The sequence below is a fragment of the Rattus norvegicus genome, chromosome 9, assembly GCF_036323735.1.
Source record: "Rattus norvegicus strain BN/NHsdMcwi chromosome 9, GRCr8, whole genome shotgun sequence".
Lineage (NCBI taxonomy): Eukaryota > Metazoa > Chordata > Mammalia > Rodentia > Muridae > Rattus > Rattus norvegicus.
This window is the reverse complement of record NC_086027.1, coordinates 95914014-95928083: the sequence shown is the minus strand read 5'-3', so window position 1 is coordinate 95928083 and position 14070 is coordinate 95914014. Positions and strand designations below refer to the sequence as shown.

At 47.8% G+C, this 14070-nt stretch overlaps 1 protein-coding gene across 2 annotated transcripts in view; it reads right to left on the bottom strand.

Annotated features, from left to right (window-relative positions):
• The window catches only part of Sag (S-antigen visual arrestin), a 41002-nt gene extending 28558 nt beyond the window's left edge, over window positions 1-12444 (bottom strand). Inside the window, exons 1-5 of one of the 2 annotated variants that reach the window (NM_013023.3) lie at window positions 10790-10887; window positions 9372-9476; window positions 4680-4740; window positions 2089-2133; window positions 217-410 (exon numbers count right to left, since the gene is read on the bottom strand). In NM_013023.3, the coding sequence (NP_037155.2) occupies window positions 217-410; window positions 2089-2133; window positions 4680-4740; window positions 9372-9437 (366 nt within the window). In that variant the 5' untranslated portion in view covers window positions 9438-9476; window positions 10790-10887. Of the gene's footprint in view, window positions 1-216; window positions 411-2088; window positions 2134-4679; window positions 4741-9371 lie in introns of both variants that reach the window. The other variant, XM_039083069.2, reaches the window with a different exon arrangement.
• Window positions 12445-14070: the final 1626 nt, after the last annotated feature.

Here is a 14070-nt window from a genome sequence, read left to right as displayed (position 1 = left end):
GCAGGTTGAAATGGTGCCTTCTGAGGCAGGGAGGCTATTTCCAAAGACTTAAAAACAGACAATCTCGGACATGCAATCTAGAGTTTCTTTCAAGGGTGCAATTTACAGGCCCACATGTGTGGGCCTCCGTCCCCTCCTCTTTGCCCTGTTCCTATCATAGGGTATCACGGATGAAGGAGACAAACCGGGGGAGCAGGCAGGGGAAGGAAAGCTCACCGTGAGCAGAAATGGGTACGTGTTATCTCCCAGTTTCTTGAGCAGGCTCAACTGGAGCTGGGTTGGGGCACTCATGGCCCCAACAGGAGGATATACCTGGACCCGAGAGAAATACAGGTCCCTGCGGAAGGTCAGGCCAATCACATCAATGTCCTCTTGGCCATAGCGGAAGGCGCAGGTCAGGGTGACATACACTGGGGAAGGACAGGCGACAGGTTAGTCTTGGTCCATTGCACAGGCCCATGCACCTCAGCCACTGGCACTGAGCGGAGCCAGCAACAGAGTGACCACATCATGGTGTCTGCCCCAGGGCGCCAGGCTCTGCTGCCTGGAAGGAATGGGGGGGAGGGTCTGGGAGGATAATACTATGCAGCTGGTCGGCACACTTTGGGAGGATCAGCATGTTCCTAGGGTTAGAGTTCATTATCCAAAAGCAGGGCTCTCACGGATTGGGGGCCATCTCCTTGGCAACCACATTACTTTGCTAGAGTGGTAGAAATCTATGGACAGGGCTGGCAAGATGGCTAATTGAGTAAAGGCGTCTGCTTCCAAGGCTGACAGCCGAAATTCAATTTCCAGGGTCCACACGGTAGCAGGAGGGAACCAACTCTCCACAAGTTGAACCTCTGCATGTGAACCTTAGTACTTGTGTACCCACCTGCACACATATGTACACATGCAGAGACACAGGGACACACACACGTACCCACGAATACAAATGCAATAAATTAAAACAATGTGCGGACAGACGAGCACAGTCCACCTGGCCTTACTGTCTCCTCCCCACCCCCCTCCTCCTGGTCCACCAGCATGACGATCCGGAGCTGGACGTCTGACACAGTGCTAACATGCTTGCTTGGGTCAGAGAGGGCAGAATGTTTGGAGAGACAAACAGTGCTGGAAGCAAATGGGACATGTGCCTGAGCCATATGGAGGCTGAGGGAAGAGCCAAAGGCCTGGGCCAGGCGGGGAGACAAAATGGAACGTGAGAAGTTTCCTCTATTGTCTTTGCGCATTGCTCGGAGCCTCACTAAACAGCCTCTAAATCACCACTTCGCAAAATTCTGCCTGATTAAAGGGAGCCGGTGCCCAGTGTATGAGTTCGCTTCAGGTTTCTTTGAAGACAGGAAGTGCATGGTCTTCCACGGTAAAGTTTGCTGAAAGTGGTACCTCGGGTCTCCTAGCTTTGGCTGAGCACTCTCGTGTGTCAGTTCTGAGGCCAGCTGCCCCTTGACTGCTGACTCAGAGCCACTCGACACCCTGCACCCTTCCTTACAGCAGGCCTGGACTTTTGCCTGCACCCACTAAGCTGTGGTTTTCCCTGATAGCTGAATCCCTGTGTGGTAAAGGGCCAGACTGGTTGGGTTCAAGCCAGAGAGCTGAAGAGCCCCCGGGAAGGGGGTTGGGGGAACAGAAGAGAACAATTGTTCTGTCTTTCCTGCCTTGCTCCCCTCTCACCCCGACCCTGTTACCAGCCTACATCTGACATATTCCAGTGGGTACATCCAAGGTTTAGAACAATGCCTCGTGGTTGCCAGGAGCAACCCCTCCAAAGGCATATTTAGAATGGATCTGAGTCAGCGACATCATCATAAGCGTAGCTCAAATCTGTTCTAATTCAGTTTTTGCAAGTTGTCATTAGAAACAAATGGTTTGACACACACACAACCACCAGAGATCTCAAGGGCACTGTGATACTGTGGCACAGAACTTTGCAAGGAAGCACAAAAAAATAAACTCTGGGTTTTGTTTCTTTGCCTTTCAACAAGCATAGTTTCCTACTGCCCACCAATAACCTTCTCTGCCCGGAGAAGGATGGACAAGGCAACTAGGCCTTCTCTGCCCGGAGGATGAGCAAGGGGCTTAGCTCACCTTTCTTCCCCTTCACGAGCTCAGGATCCACCAATACAACACCATCTAAAACAACAGAGAGAAAACCAAGAGAGTGAGATTAGGAAATCAAGGCATCTGACTTTAGGACTTTGGCATCTTCTCTTTTTAGTTCGGAGGAGGGAGGCTGAGACAGGGTATCATGTAGCCCAGTGTAGCCTTGGGCTTGCTCTGTAGCTAAGGATGACCATATACAAGTAATCCTCCTGCCTTCAGGCCTGATTCACCAACCAGCTTGCTTTTTATGGTTTTTAAGAATAATATTTGTTCTAGAGAGTGGAGAGATGGCTGGGCAGTTAACAGAACTAGCTGCTCCTGCACAGGGCCTAGGTTTGGGTTCCTAGCACCCATGTGGCAACACACATCTGTCTGTAGCTCCAGTCTCAGGGGGTCCAACAGCCCTGCTGTCCTCTGATGACTCCTGCATGCATATGCACTGACATGCACTCAGGCCCACATACGTACACATAAAATAATAAGAATTGTCACTTTTAAGATGTGGTTCTGGGGATCACATTCTGGTCATCAGTCTTGGCAGCAAGGTACCTTACCCACTGAGGACAGTTTTATCCTCAGCGTTTAAAACTCCCAATCTCCCCCCTTACGCCTTTCGAACGGTTGCTCATGAAACGCTTAGCAAGCCAGAGAAAGCTGCAGAGCTAGTGCAGAGGGCTCCAGCACCATTCATTCAGTCACCTCTCGTGCTTAGAGTTAGACGAGGACATGGTAAGAACACAATGGGTGTGCACAGCTCTGTCGTTTTATCATAGGTGTGAGCACCACAATCCAGACGTGGAATTGTTCTGGCATCGTAAAGGTCTCCGTGGGCTTTATTGCATTCCATCTCTGCTCCCATCATCCTCAGCCCCTGGCAAGCACTGTCTGTGGATTTCTGTCATCTTGAGAATGTTATATAAGTGGAATTATGAAGTCTGCACTCCTTTGAGGATGTTCTTTTTACAGAACATCCTCCTGCCTCAGCCTCCCAAGTGCTGGGATCACAGGCGAGTGCCAACAACTGGCTGCTTGTTCTTTTTTATGACTGAATAGTAGTCCACGGCATGGATATACCACAGTTTGTTTAATGTTCCTCATCTACTGAAGAGAGACTTTAGTCTTTTCAGTTTGGGGCTGCTCTGTGAACAACCACATCCAAGAAAGCTTTTGTGTGCAGTTCTCACTTCTCAATAAATACCCAGGGGTGCTATTATTGGCTCATAGGGAAAGGATAGGCTTAGTTCTTAAAGAACCCGCCGAGCTGCTTTCCCAGTGGCTGCAGCACTGTACACTCCCCACAGCGGTGCACGGGGACCCAGCTCTCGGCACCATCAGGATCACCGGCATGGCCACAGCCCATTCTTTTAACCTTCTTTTGCATTTGAAAAATTGAAACATATTGATTTGATTTGGGGGAAAACGTGTGGTAACAGTTTCTTTTTCTACATATAATTAGATTTCTGGGTGGTTCTAGAGATGTAAGAAGTAACTGATGCTGCACGCGCTTACCTAGTGGCACATACAGTTTGAGGGTACATCTGTCTTGATGGGGTAATGTGGAAACAGGTGTTTGAGGCATCGGCCGTATTGCATGCACACTCAGGAAGCAGAGAGATGGATCGTTTCCTTTAGTACTGAAGATGGAGCCCAGGGCCTTGAACTGGGCAAGCAGTGCTGAGCTACAAACCAACCTTTTATTTTTTTTTTTTTAATTTGAGGGGTCAGCAAAGTGGCTAAGTGGGTAAAGATGTTTACTGTACAATCCTGGCAACCTGAGTTCAATCCCCGGAACCACACAAAAGTGAGAGAACTGATTACACAAAGTTTTCCTCTGATACACAAGTAAATAAATAAATGTAAAACCAAATCATTTCCGACTAACCAGTGGCCACTCACTGACATTTTAGTTTGTATTTATTTGATTAGATTATTATTTTATTTGTTTGTGATATTTTATTCGTTTGCTTGTTTGTTTTGAGACAGGGTTTCTCTGTGTAGCCCTGGCTGTCCTGGAACTCATTCTGTAGACCAGGCTGGCCGCAAACTCAAGAGATCTGCCTGCCTCTGCCTCCCGAGTGCTGGGATTACAGGTGTGTGCCACCAACTGACTGAGATTGATTTTTTTTTAAAGGATTTGTTTTATTTGGTGTATATGGGTGCTTGCCTGCATGCATATATGTGCACCACCCACATACTGCACACAGCAACCAGAAGGGGGCATCAAATATCCTGGAGATGGACTAAGATGGTTGTGAGCTGCTGTGTGGGTGCTGGGAACTGAACTCCGGTCCTCTGTAAGAGCAGCCACTGCTCTTTACCTCTGAGGTGTCTCCATCTTTTTTGTTTGTTCATTTTTTGAGATAAGTTCTCTCTATGTAGCCCTGGCTGTCCAGAAATTCACTATGTAGACCAGGCTGGCTTTGAATTCACAGAGACCCATCACATGCTGCCTCCTGAGTGCTGGGATTAAAGGCCTGGGACACTGTCCCCTACTGGCATTTTTTTTAAACCAAAATCTAGCAGTCTAATGACTGAGAGGAAAACCAACATTAAATTTTCCTCCCAACTCAACTTACCTACAGGCTCTACTTGGCTGACGTGATCTATATAGTCTCTCTTCCCCAGGTAGATGGTCACCTGCAGAAAGAACAAAGGCATTCACTCAGAGGCCAACAATCCCAAAGTCTTCCCAGTAGTGTTTTTCCTCTTCCTCTTACCCAGTGCTAGGAATCGAACCTGGGGCCACATGCATGCAAAGCAAGCACTCTACCCTGTAACCTTGGCCCTTTCCATTAGTCTTCAGAAGAGGGGTTGGTTGGTTCCACAGACACTCTGTGGGTGTCCTTCTCTCCCTGCTGTGAGTGAAGATGGTTCAAGTGCAGTGTCTTGTCTTCCATCCCTACGTGACTCCAGGGAACTCTTTCCATCTGTGTAGATGGTGGGAATTCTTCCCACTCTGTTCTTCCCTCCTCTTCTCAAGCCCAGGTCTGTAGGCAACCAGGCGAATCTGACAGGCTAACCCATACATTAGCAGAAGGTCATGCCCACAGACACAGTCAGCCTTCTGTTTCTAGTTATGCAGTGAAAGGCCTTGTCTCTGTGTCCAGAGTCTTTCTAGACTAGGCAAGGAGTAGGAGTCCCAGAGAAGTGATTGACTGAGTCCACACAAGTAAACCCGCAACCACGCCCTGAGGAAGGAGGGCATGGAGCAAACTGGTGGGGATGCCACCCATGTTCTCAGCAGCTAGTCTCCTCAGCTATTTGGTAGGTAAGCAGGGTCGCTTCTTTGCCAGAGGATCACAAAAGCCTTGAGGTGAGGATCTAGAGCGGTGGGTCTTACCTTCCAGATGCTGCACCCTTTAATATAGTTCCTCATGTCATGGTGACCCCCCTACCATAAAATCATTTTTGTTGCTACTTTATAACTACAACCTTGTGATGGTTATGAATCATAATATAAATTGTGTTTTCCAATGGTCTTAGGTGACCCCTGCGAGAGGGTCCTTCACCCTCAAGGGGGTCACAACCCACAGGTTGACTCTAGAGTGTTCTATATACCAGCCTTCTCAGTATTTCCTACAGCCTTTGGTACAGAGAAGGATTTAGTCAGTGCTTGTGAAGGATGCCAACGAGCAAAAGCACGCATCCCGGCTAGCCCTCTACTTCTCTAGGCCTATCAAGTACACATTTTTACTTCACCAAACAACCTAAATGATTTTTGACATTAAATTGTATCTTATACTCAATCTTCCACAGGGAATCATTTCTCCCCAGGTGGGTCCGTTTGCATGACTGATGTTGAAGGTGGTATCAGGCAAATGCTTCTACATCTCTGTCAACAGAGAGGAACCCAGGGGAAACCTTGCATATTTGTGCACAGCATTTCTTCAGGCCTCAGGACCCTTGGAAGTGTGGGAGCTGGGCATGGGAGAGGGATGCAGGGACACACAGGACAAAGTGCACTGCAGCAGGCATCAAGCTTCTCCTTCTAGGTCAGAGCTCTCACCTGAGGCTAACCCAGCTGACTTGTCCAGTGGACTCTCTGGCCCTCTGCTTTTTGTGCAGGATGGACCCAAAAGTAGAGGGAGAGAAGAGAGGGAGCTGTTGTTTGTCCCCTGCTTGCCAGCCTGGCCTGGGGCTGGCACATCCTTCTAAGCATGTTCCTGGGAGTAGGTCCTGTTGGCTTCTGAGTTCTGATATCTACTGGATACCCCAGGATAGCCCGGGAAAGCACCTGCCCCCAATTCTACAGACCCAGTCCAGCCAGACTGAATGGGGCTAAGGTTCTCCAAGTGTTGGTAGACCATGAGTCTTACCCAGGGGCATAAACTCTCCTCTATCCACCTACCTCTGTTCTTGCAGGAACCCTAACGTGGCTACCTCCCAATTCATAGACGTGACTTTTTCTCCCTTCTATGGAATAGTATCCAGCTTCTTGAAGGTGGCCAACAGGATCAATCCTTACCTCTGGGCTCCAGGCCCCTTTTCCTCACCTTGGCTATGGCCATAGAACTCTCACAGCTTTGCCATAGAACTCTCACAATTAAACCTCTCTGTTCCTAATGCAGGCAGCAAGGAAGGCCCTTCAGTGACACCTCTAGCTGAGGAAGCCCTCCTCACGCTTCAAGAGAACATTTTGGCACTACAGGTCCCCAGCATCCCAGCATGCTCTGGCTGCCCTTATATTATTTTTAGCCAGAGTCTCTCACTCTGTTCTAGAACACCCTGTGTAGCCCAGGCTGACTTCAAACCTGGTGCCCCAGGAGCACTCAGAATCTGTGTCTCTCCCCCTCCCAGCACATATTCCACTTTCCTGGCTTCCAGGACTGTGGAGGCCTCCGCAGCACTGTGGGTCTCTGGAGACAAAACCACTCTAGGTTGCTACCTTGGTGTGAGGTAAGTGCTTAAAACAGGACAGGGTCTAATTATGTAGCCCTGGCTGTCCTGGAACTTGTCATGTAGACCAGGCTGGCCTCAAACTAAGAGAGATTCACTTGCCTCTGCCTCCTGACTACAGGGATTAAAGGTGTGTATATCAAGCCTGACTGACAGAGAGGGAAAGGTTGCAGATCCAGTCCAGCTAGATGGGAGTAAGTTCCCCAGGGGTGGTAGGTACATCGTGAGTCTTAACCAGGAGCAAGCAACTCCAAACTCAACTGGGAGCAAGGTCACCTTTCTACTACCCTGGAAAGGAGTGGGGAGGACAGGGACCTCAGAGGAGGACAGAGAAAAGGGTGAAACCGACAGATGGACTTCCGGCAACTCACCCATAGCTAAGCACACCTTCTTGGATAAACCAGCCAGTCATGCACGTGATCCACCATCAATCATGAGGTCGCATGCTAAGGGGAGGCCAGCCCTAATGGGTAATTCTCTTCCCCACTTCTCTTCTCCCCACTCCCTGCCCGCATCTGTCTTTTACTTTAACATTGTTTTAAAGGATGTACTCATTTTAATTTAGATGTGTATGTGTATGTATGTGTGTATGTATGTTGTATGTATGTATGCATGTATACATATTATGAATATGCCTGGTGCCTGCAAGTCAGAAGAGGGCATCTGATGCTCTGGAACTGGAGTTATGAATGGTGAGTTAGCATGTAGGTGCTGGGAACTGAACCCAGGACATCTGAAAAGGCGACAAATGCTCTTTAACTGTTGAACTATCCTTCTAGCAAGCCAGCCAGCCTGCATCCTTCCTTCGATAAGTGCTTTCTGTGTAGCTCTGGCTAGCCTTGAACTTGGGATCCTCATGAGTACTGGAATCAGAGATCTGTGCTGCCACTTCCAGCTCAAGGGGTGTTTCTTGATTGATCCAGTTCCGAGCATCTAATTCCTTTGGCTTGTGATTGGCATAGTGTAGACAGGTAGCTCAGGCCCAAGCAGTAAGGATAGGAGGTAAGTCTCCTGGAGAGCTCCCGGGAAAGGTCTCCTGACATTTAAGAGCTCATTAGGGGTACTCATCTTGTCTGCATCCTGCCTCACGTTCCTGCCACCAGGCCCCATTATGTTAAACTGTATCCTCAAACCATGAACCGAAATGAGCTGGGGTGCTCACCACCAGGCTGAGGATCTCACAGAAAAGAGAGCCACAGAGAAATGGCTGCAGGCGCCAGGTACCCATGACTAGGGCACACAAGGGTTGCCACTGAAAACTCCCAGTACACAAAACAAGAATTGATGGATTCTCCTCCACTCGGACCCTTGCACCAGGGGAAAAAAAAAACTAAGTGGGGCTGGCAGCACACTGGAATCCTAGTTTCTCAGGAGGCTAAGGCTGGAGGAGTCCAAGTTCAAGGCCAGCCTGGGAAATTTAATGAGATTCTGACTCAAAATAGAAGTAAAATTAGAGCTGGGTATATAGTGGTGGGGTGCTGATGTCTATGTCTATGTCTATGTCTATGTCTATGTCTATGTCTATGTCTATGTCTATGTCTATGTCTATGTCTATCATCTTTCTTTCTCTCTCACATTATATATATATATACATATATATATGTATGTATATATATATATATATATATATATATATATATATATGAAGGGAAGTGAGGAGGGAGGAAAGAAGGAAATACATTTCTTGTTTCAAATAGTGTCTGTTTAAAGACCAGCTCCATTTCAAGGAGGCATGGCCATACACGATGAATGTGTTAGGTATTAGTGGGGAGGGGGTTGGGGTGGAGGAGTGGAATGGGGAGTGAGGAATGGCAAATGATCAGAGAAGTCAGCACAAAGTATAAAGGGGAGATAAGAAGGGCTGACAGACACTGTGGTAGGAAGACTTAGAGAATGAAAAGATGTAGAACCCCAAAGTTATAACCTTAAAGAATCCAAGAGCTTGAAGGAAATGATGACCTGTGCAGCCAACAGAGGAACGGGCAGGAGGAGGTACATGTGAAAAGCCTGATTCCTTTGTGAGGCCTCACAGGAAAACCTACGAGGCAGATCTACACTGTCCGTTAGGTATACAGCTAGATAGATATACCAGATACACCAGCCTTAGGGTATGTATGTATATATGTATGTATGCTAGTATGGCCAGTGCTGTAACACGCAAGGTAGAATAATGAGGTTGGGGTGGGACAATGGGGCTGAGAGATGGAGGGTTGTGGGATCCTCAGTTCTCTCTCACTGACTGTCCGTGCCATGGACACAGGGCCTCCCTGGGCCTCATTGGTAGATGGCTGACCATGGTTATATTTAACAAATGTCTGCTTCCTAGTCTTCTTACAATAATTTCCAAGAAGCCTCTCTTCTGTACCACTTACCGACTTGTCCCGGGAGACCTTCTTGAAGATGACATGGGATTTATTGGTCTTCACACAGGCTGCCATGTTGTCTGTCCCTTGGGATGTATGTCCAAGGCCGAATGGCTAAGAAAGTACAATGAACCCAAATACAAAGTTATGGACACTCTGGACATAAAGCCTACCTCTGTGACTTCCTCCCATGCTCCAATATCCATCCTTGATCAGTTCAAAGCTCTCTCTGATTGATTGCACTTTACTGTAGTGCACATCTAAAAAATATTTAGTCTTTTTTTATGTGTATGTGTGCCACATGTGTCCAGTACCCTGTGGAGGCCAGAAGAGGGTGTTGGATCTCTTGAAGCTGGAGTTATAATCTGACCTGGGTGCTAGGAACCGAACTCATGTCTTTTGGAAGAACAGCAAGTACTTATAACTGCTGAGCCGTTTCTCCAGCTCCAGTGCACCCCTCCACCCAAATGGGGTCTCACTGGCTGGCCTGAAACTCACTATATAGACCTGACTGGCCTCAAACTCATAGAGATCTACCTAAGTCCGCCTCCCAAGTGCTGGGATCAAAGGTGTGTGTCATCATGCCTGGCCCATTGTATATTTTGGTGTGTTCTGTTTTTCTTGGTAAGCTTCAGACATCTCAGTAAACTTCACCAGGTAGATTCTAATGAAGTTCTGTCTTTTTTGATTAAGCGTTGGTGTCATGTACTTGTAAGGTTGCATCTAAAATGCTGTCATGCCAGGCGTGGTGACTCCTACCTATAATCTTGGCATTCAAACGGCAGAGTTAGGGTTGCAGAAAATTCGAGGCCAGCCTGGACTACAAAATGACTTCTAGGGCAGCCGGGGTTATTCAGTAAAATTCTGTCTCAAACAAAATCAAACAATTCTATCATGACTAGATTCTTTCTTCCTTCCTCCTCCTCCTCTTCCTCTTCTTCTCCTCTTTCTCCTCCTGGCTCATTATATAGCCCAGGTTGGCCTCAAACTGGCAATCCTCCTGCCTAGTGCTGGGATTACAGATATGTACTACCACACCTGGCTTTTCTGTGCTTTGTGGTAAGCTCACAGAAAATATCCCTGAAATATGCCATATGACTGCTCCCCAAAATGCAGTTGTCAGAGGCATAGGAGAACCCCAGTTACACCAGGCAGGCCTTTCTTTCTACTCAGATGTCTGTTTTCTCTCCTCAGTCTGGCAGATAATCAAGGCCATCTCAGGGTTTGGGATTAAATGTTCTCTGAGTTTCCTTTCCAAGCAAAATCCTGTAGTAGTCAGAGGTAGTGAACCCTAGCACACTGCCTTGCAGAAAAGCGTGTCTGTCTGTCTTTCTTGTTTCTCACTCCCACCCTGTGTCCACCCTGGTTTCTGAGAATGCTGATGCTTACTTACCTTGTAATTTGTCACCGAAGTCAGGAGAGCTTACCTGTGCTTTCAGATGGTGAGCAGCTAGCCCCGTGCGCTGAGGGAACTGGTAAAATCCTATCAGATAACCTCACAGGGCAAGGGTGAGGCCCCTGGCTGCCATGTGGGGGGAATTTGTAGGGATCTGTGGAGATGCCCAGCCCTGAGGTCTCAGTGTCTAAAAACCAAATCAGATTTGAGGAGCAGGGAGCTGATTGGATCAGTGAGATGGCAGATTGGCCATTTCAGCAGTTCTAAGCATTAACTGGAAGCTCCAATCTTCTCAGAGGGTCTCAAAGATGCACGAGTATCCAGCTGGCCGGGGCAAGGTGTGGTGAGAGGAGTAGCTAATTGAAAACTTTTTTCTTTTTTAAATCCTAAACCTCTTTAGGTTCTGGAAATAGATGGCTTATCCCTTCGCGCTTCACCATCATCCGGAAGGGGGATGTTCGACTGACAGACCTGATTAATCTCAGCAGGCATTAGGGTATTAAATTAAGAAAAAGGTCAAGGAGAAAGGTCAACCTAGGGCTGGGCTGCACGTGTCCCTCACCTTCACCCTACACACCAAGAGTCCTGTTGGGCCCTTGGTATCTTCCCTGGTCTTTACACGTTCAGTCTGGGTCTCCACGCCAGCTGGGCTTCCCCGGGCAATAATAACTCCACCACCCAATGGGCATCCATCGCTACATCTCAGGCCCTTCTATAGACCCAGCACAGACCTTCTGAACCCTGACCTGTCAATTCTCCTGCTGGGGAGGTCCTGTCACTCTTCCATGGAGACAGGCATCTTGGAGTCTACGTGAGCCTTCTACTCCGATCCTTCCAAGTTTGACTAAGTGCCATTGTCTCAGGGAAGTCCTCCCAGCCACAGGCCCAGGCCTGAGGCTCACCTGCCATTCATCCTTACTAATGACTCTTTTGTTATTAGACTCTGGGCCTGTGAGGCAGAGTACCTACTACACTGTGCTGCCCTCACTTTGTGAGGAGCAATTCATGCTGCCAAACACACTGGAAGGATTGTCTGGGATGCTATAGCTACTGACAATGGGCATCACTCTAGAAATAAAACAGTAGCAACAAAAGGCTTATTGTGATACCTAGGGTGGGGGCGTCAGCATCTGTCCCCACATCTGGTGGCTTTCCATCTAGTCTGGACAATGCCTGCCAGATCCTGACCTTATTCCTCACAACTCTGCCCATCAACCAACTGTTCCGTCTGCTGTCCTCTTTGCTTTCCGTAAACCTGCTGTTTTCTTTCTCACTTTTTGCTGCTGCTGCTGCTTCTCCTCTTCTTCCTCTTCCTCCTCCTCTCCCTCCTCCTCTTCGGTTCCCAACACACAAAACCAAGAGTAATTGGGACTCCACACACTTAGCAAGTCAAGTCCTTGGACTGCAGCAGTAAGAGCTGATGGTTTAGGGAAGCATTCACTATGGCGATGGATTTCGTGACAGTATTTTCACACGTCTGTCATTGTACTTCATTCTATTTCAATCCCTACCCCCCATAAAGTCTCCTTTGTACCCCTTTATTTTATTTTGCCTAAAGTTGCCAAAGATTTTTTTTTTTTTGGTTCTTTTTTTCGGAGCTGGGGACCGAACCCAGGGCCTTGCGCTTCCTAGGTAAGCGCTCTACCACTGAGCTAAATCCCCAGCCAAGATTTTAAGTCCCAAGGGAACACTTTTTATTTGAATTCATTACTTTGAGATAAGAGTCATGCTTTGGTTAGCTTACAACTCAAAGTCCTTCATCCTAGTCTCTTGAGTCAAAGCCTTCCCTTCCCTTCCCTTCCCTTCCCTTCCCTTCCCTTCCCTTCCCTTCCCTTCCCTCCCCCCACTTCTTTCTTCCATTGAGTCAGAACTATGTCACTCTGGCTAGCCTATAAATTCCTATATAGTCCAGGCTGGCCTTGAACTCACAGAGTCTATTTGCTTCTGCCTCCTGGGTGCTGAAATTAAAGGTGTACACCACCACATTGGGAAAAACATTTTTTAAAAGATTAACTTTTAATTTTGTTATGTCTGTGAGTATTTTGTCTGCATGTATGTGCACGATGTTACTCCACAAACCGCAGCTATATCAATCCTAGCTTTTTAGGTTTTTTTCTCCTGCCTCAGCCACCCGGAGCCCCCTCCCTGTACTGGGATTACAGGTGTGTGCCTCCAAACCTGACTAGATTTGGGGACACTGTGGGCCCTTGAGAGATTGTTCTTCTCCTAAAGAGAGACATTAAAAACCCTGACTTCCTAGTGCTCCAGACACAGAGCCCACATTCTCAATTGCCTTCCTTCTTTGGGGTCTCTCATCTAACTCAGGCTGGCCTTGAACTCACGATCCTCCTGCTTTCCCTTGTGGAGTGTTAGAAGTAGAGGCTTACACCTTCATGTTTCCCTCAGACCCCCAACATCAAGGTTGTTATACTGAAGGCCCTGGTTTGCCATAATCACAGCTAGAGACCCCCATGCTCTCTAGATCATAGCCACCCCCACTCTCTAAATCATACATGGCCTGTCATTTCCATGGAAATAGCAGAAAGACTATTGCCATGGTTTCACCTTACTCCCTGGTCAACCCTAGTGTTTCCCAGTGTGGTTCTGTGCGTCACGGCAAGCTCCCTCTTCTGGGGAGCTATAAGTGACAAATTTCATTCTGGTAGAGTTACCTCCTTAACCTTTAGCTTCATCATACCTGAATAATAGTGAAACTCTAGGACTATTCATTCGGTCCTAAGCTACCAAGGAACAAGGTGATAGGGACAAGGTTCCTCTAGTACAAAGTGACATATGAATCATTATGCCAACTGCATGTGAGGTATTGCCTAGGATTAGCTCGAATCCAGGAAGTCTTTAGATCCTGCTTCTGGCCAAGAAAGGGTATATGCTAAGAATTCAACCTCCTCCCGTAACGTGTGACCCCAGAAGAGATATTCAATTGGATAAGTAAGGCACTGGATGATCACAAAACCTTGTGGATAAACTGGGAGAATGTGAAAATGGTTGGGATGAGATTTACCAGATAGAGGCTGGCAGATACCTCCACGGGGAGAGGAGCTTGCTGTGCAAACCTGGTGATGACCTGAATCCATCCCTGCATCCATGGTGGAGGGGGAGAATCTACTCTCGAAAGCTGTGCTCCCAGCTCTACATGAGTGCTTTGGCTCATGCAGGAGGCCCTGTCCCAAAACCAAAATAAGGGGCCAGAGAGATGGCTCAGAGGTTAAGAGCACCGGCTGCTCTCGCAGAGGCCCTGGGTTTAATTCCCAGCCTCCACATGGTGGTTCACAGCCCCCTGTAATTCATTTC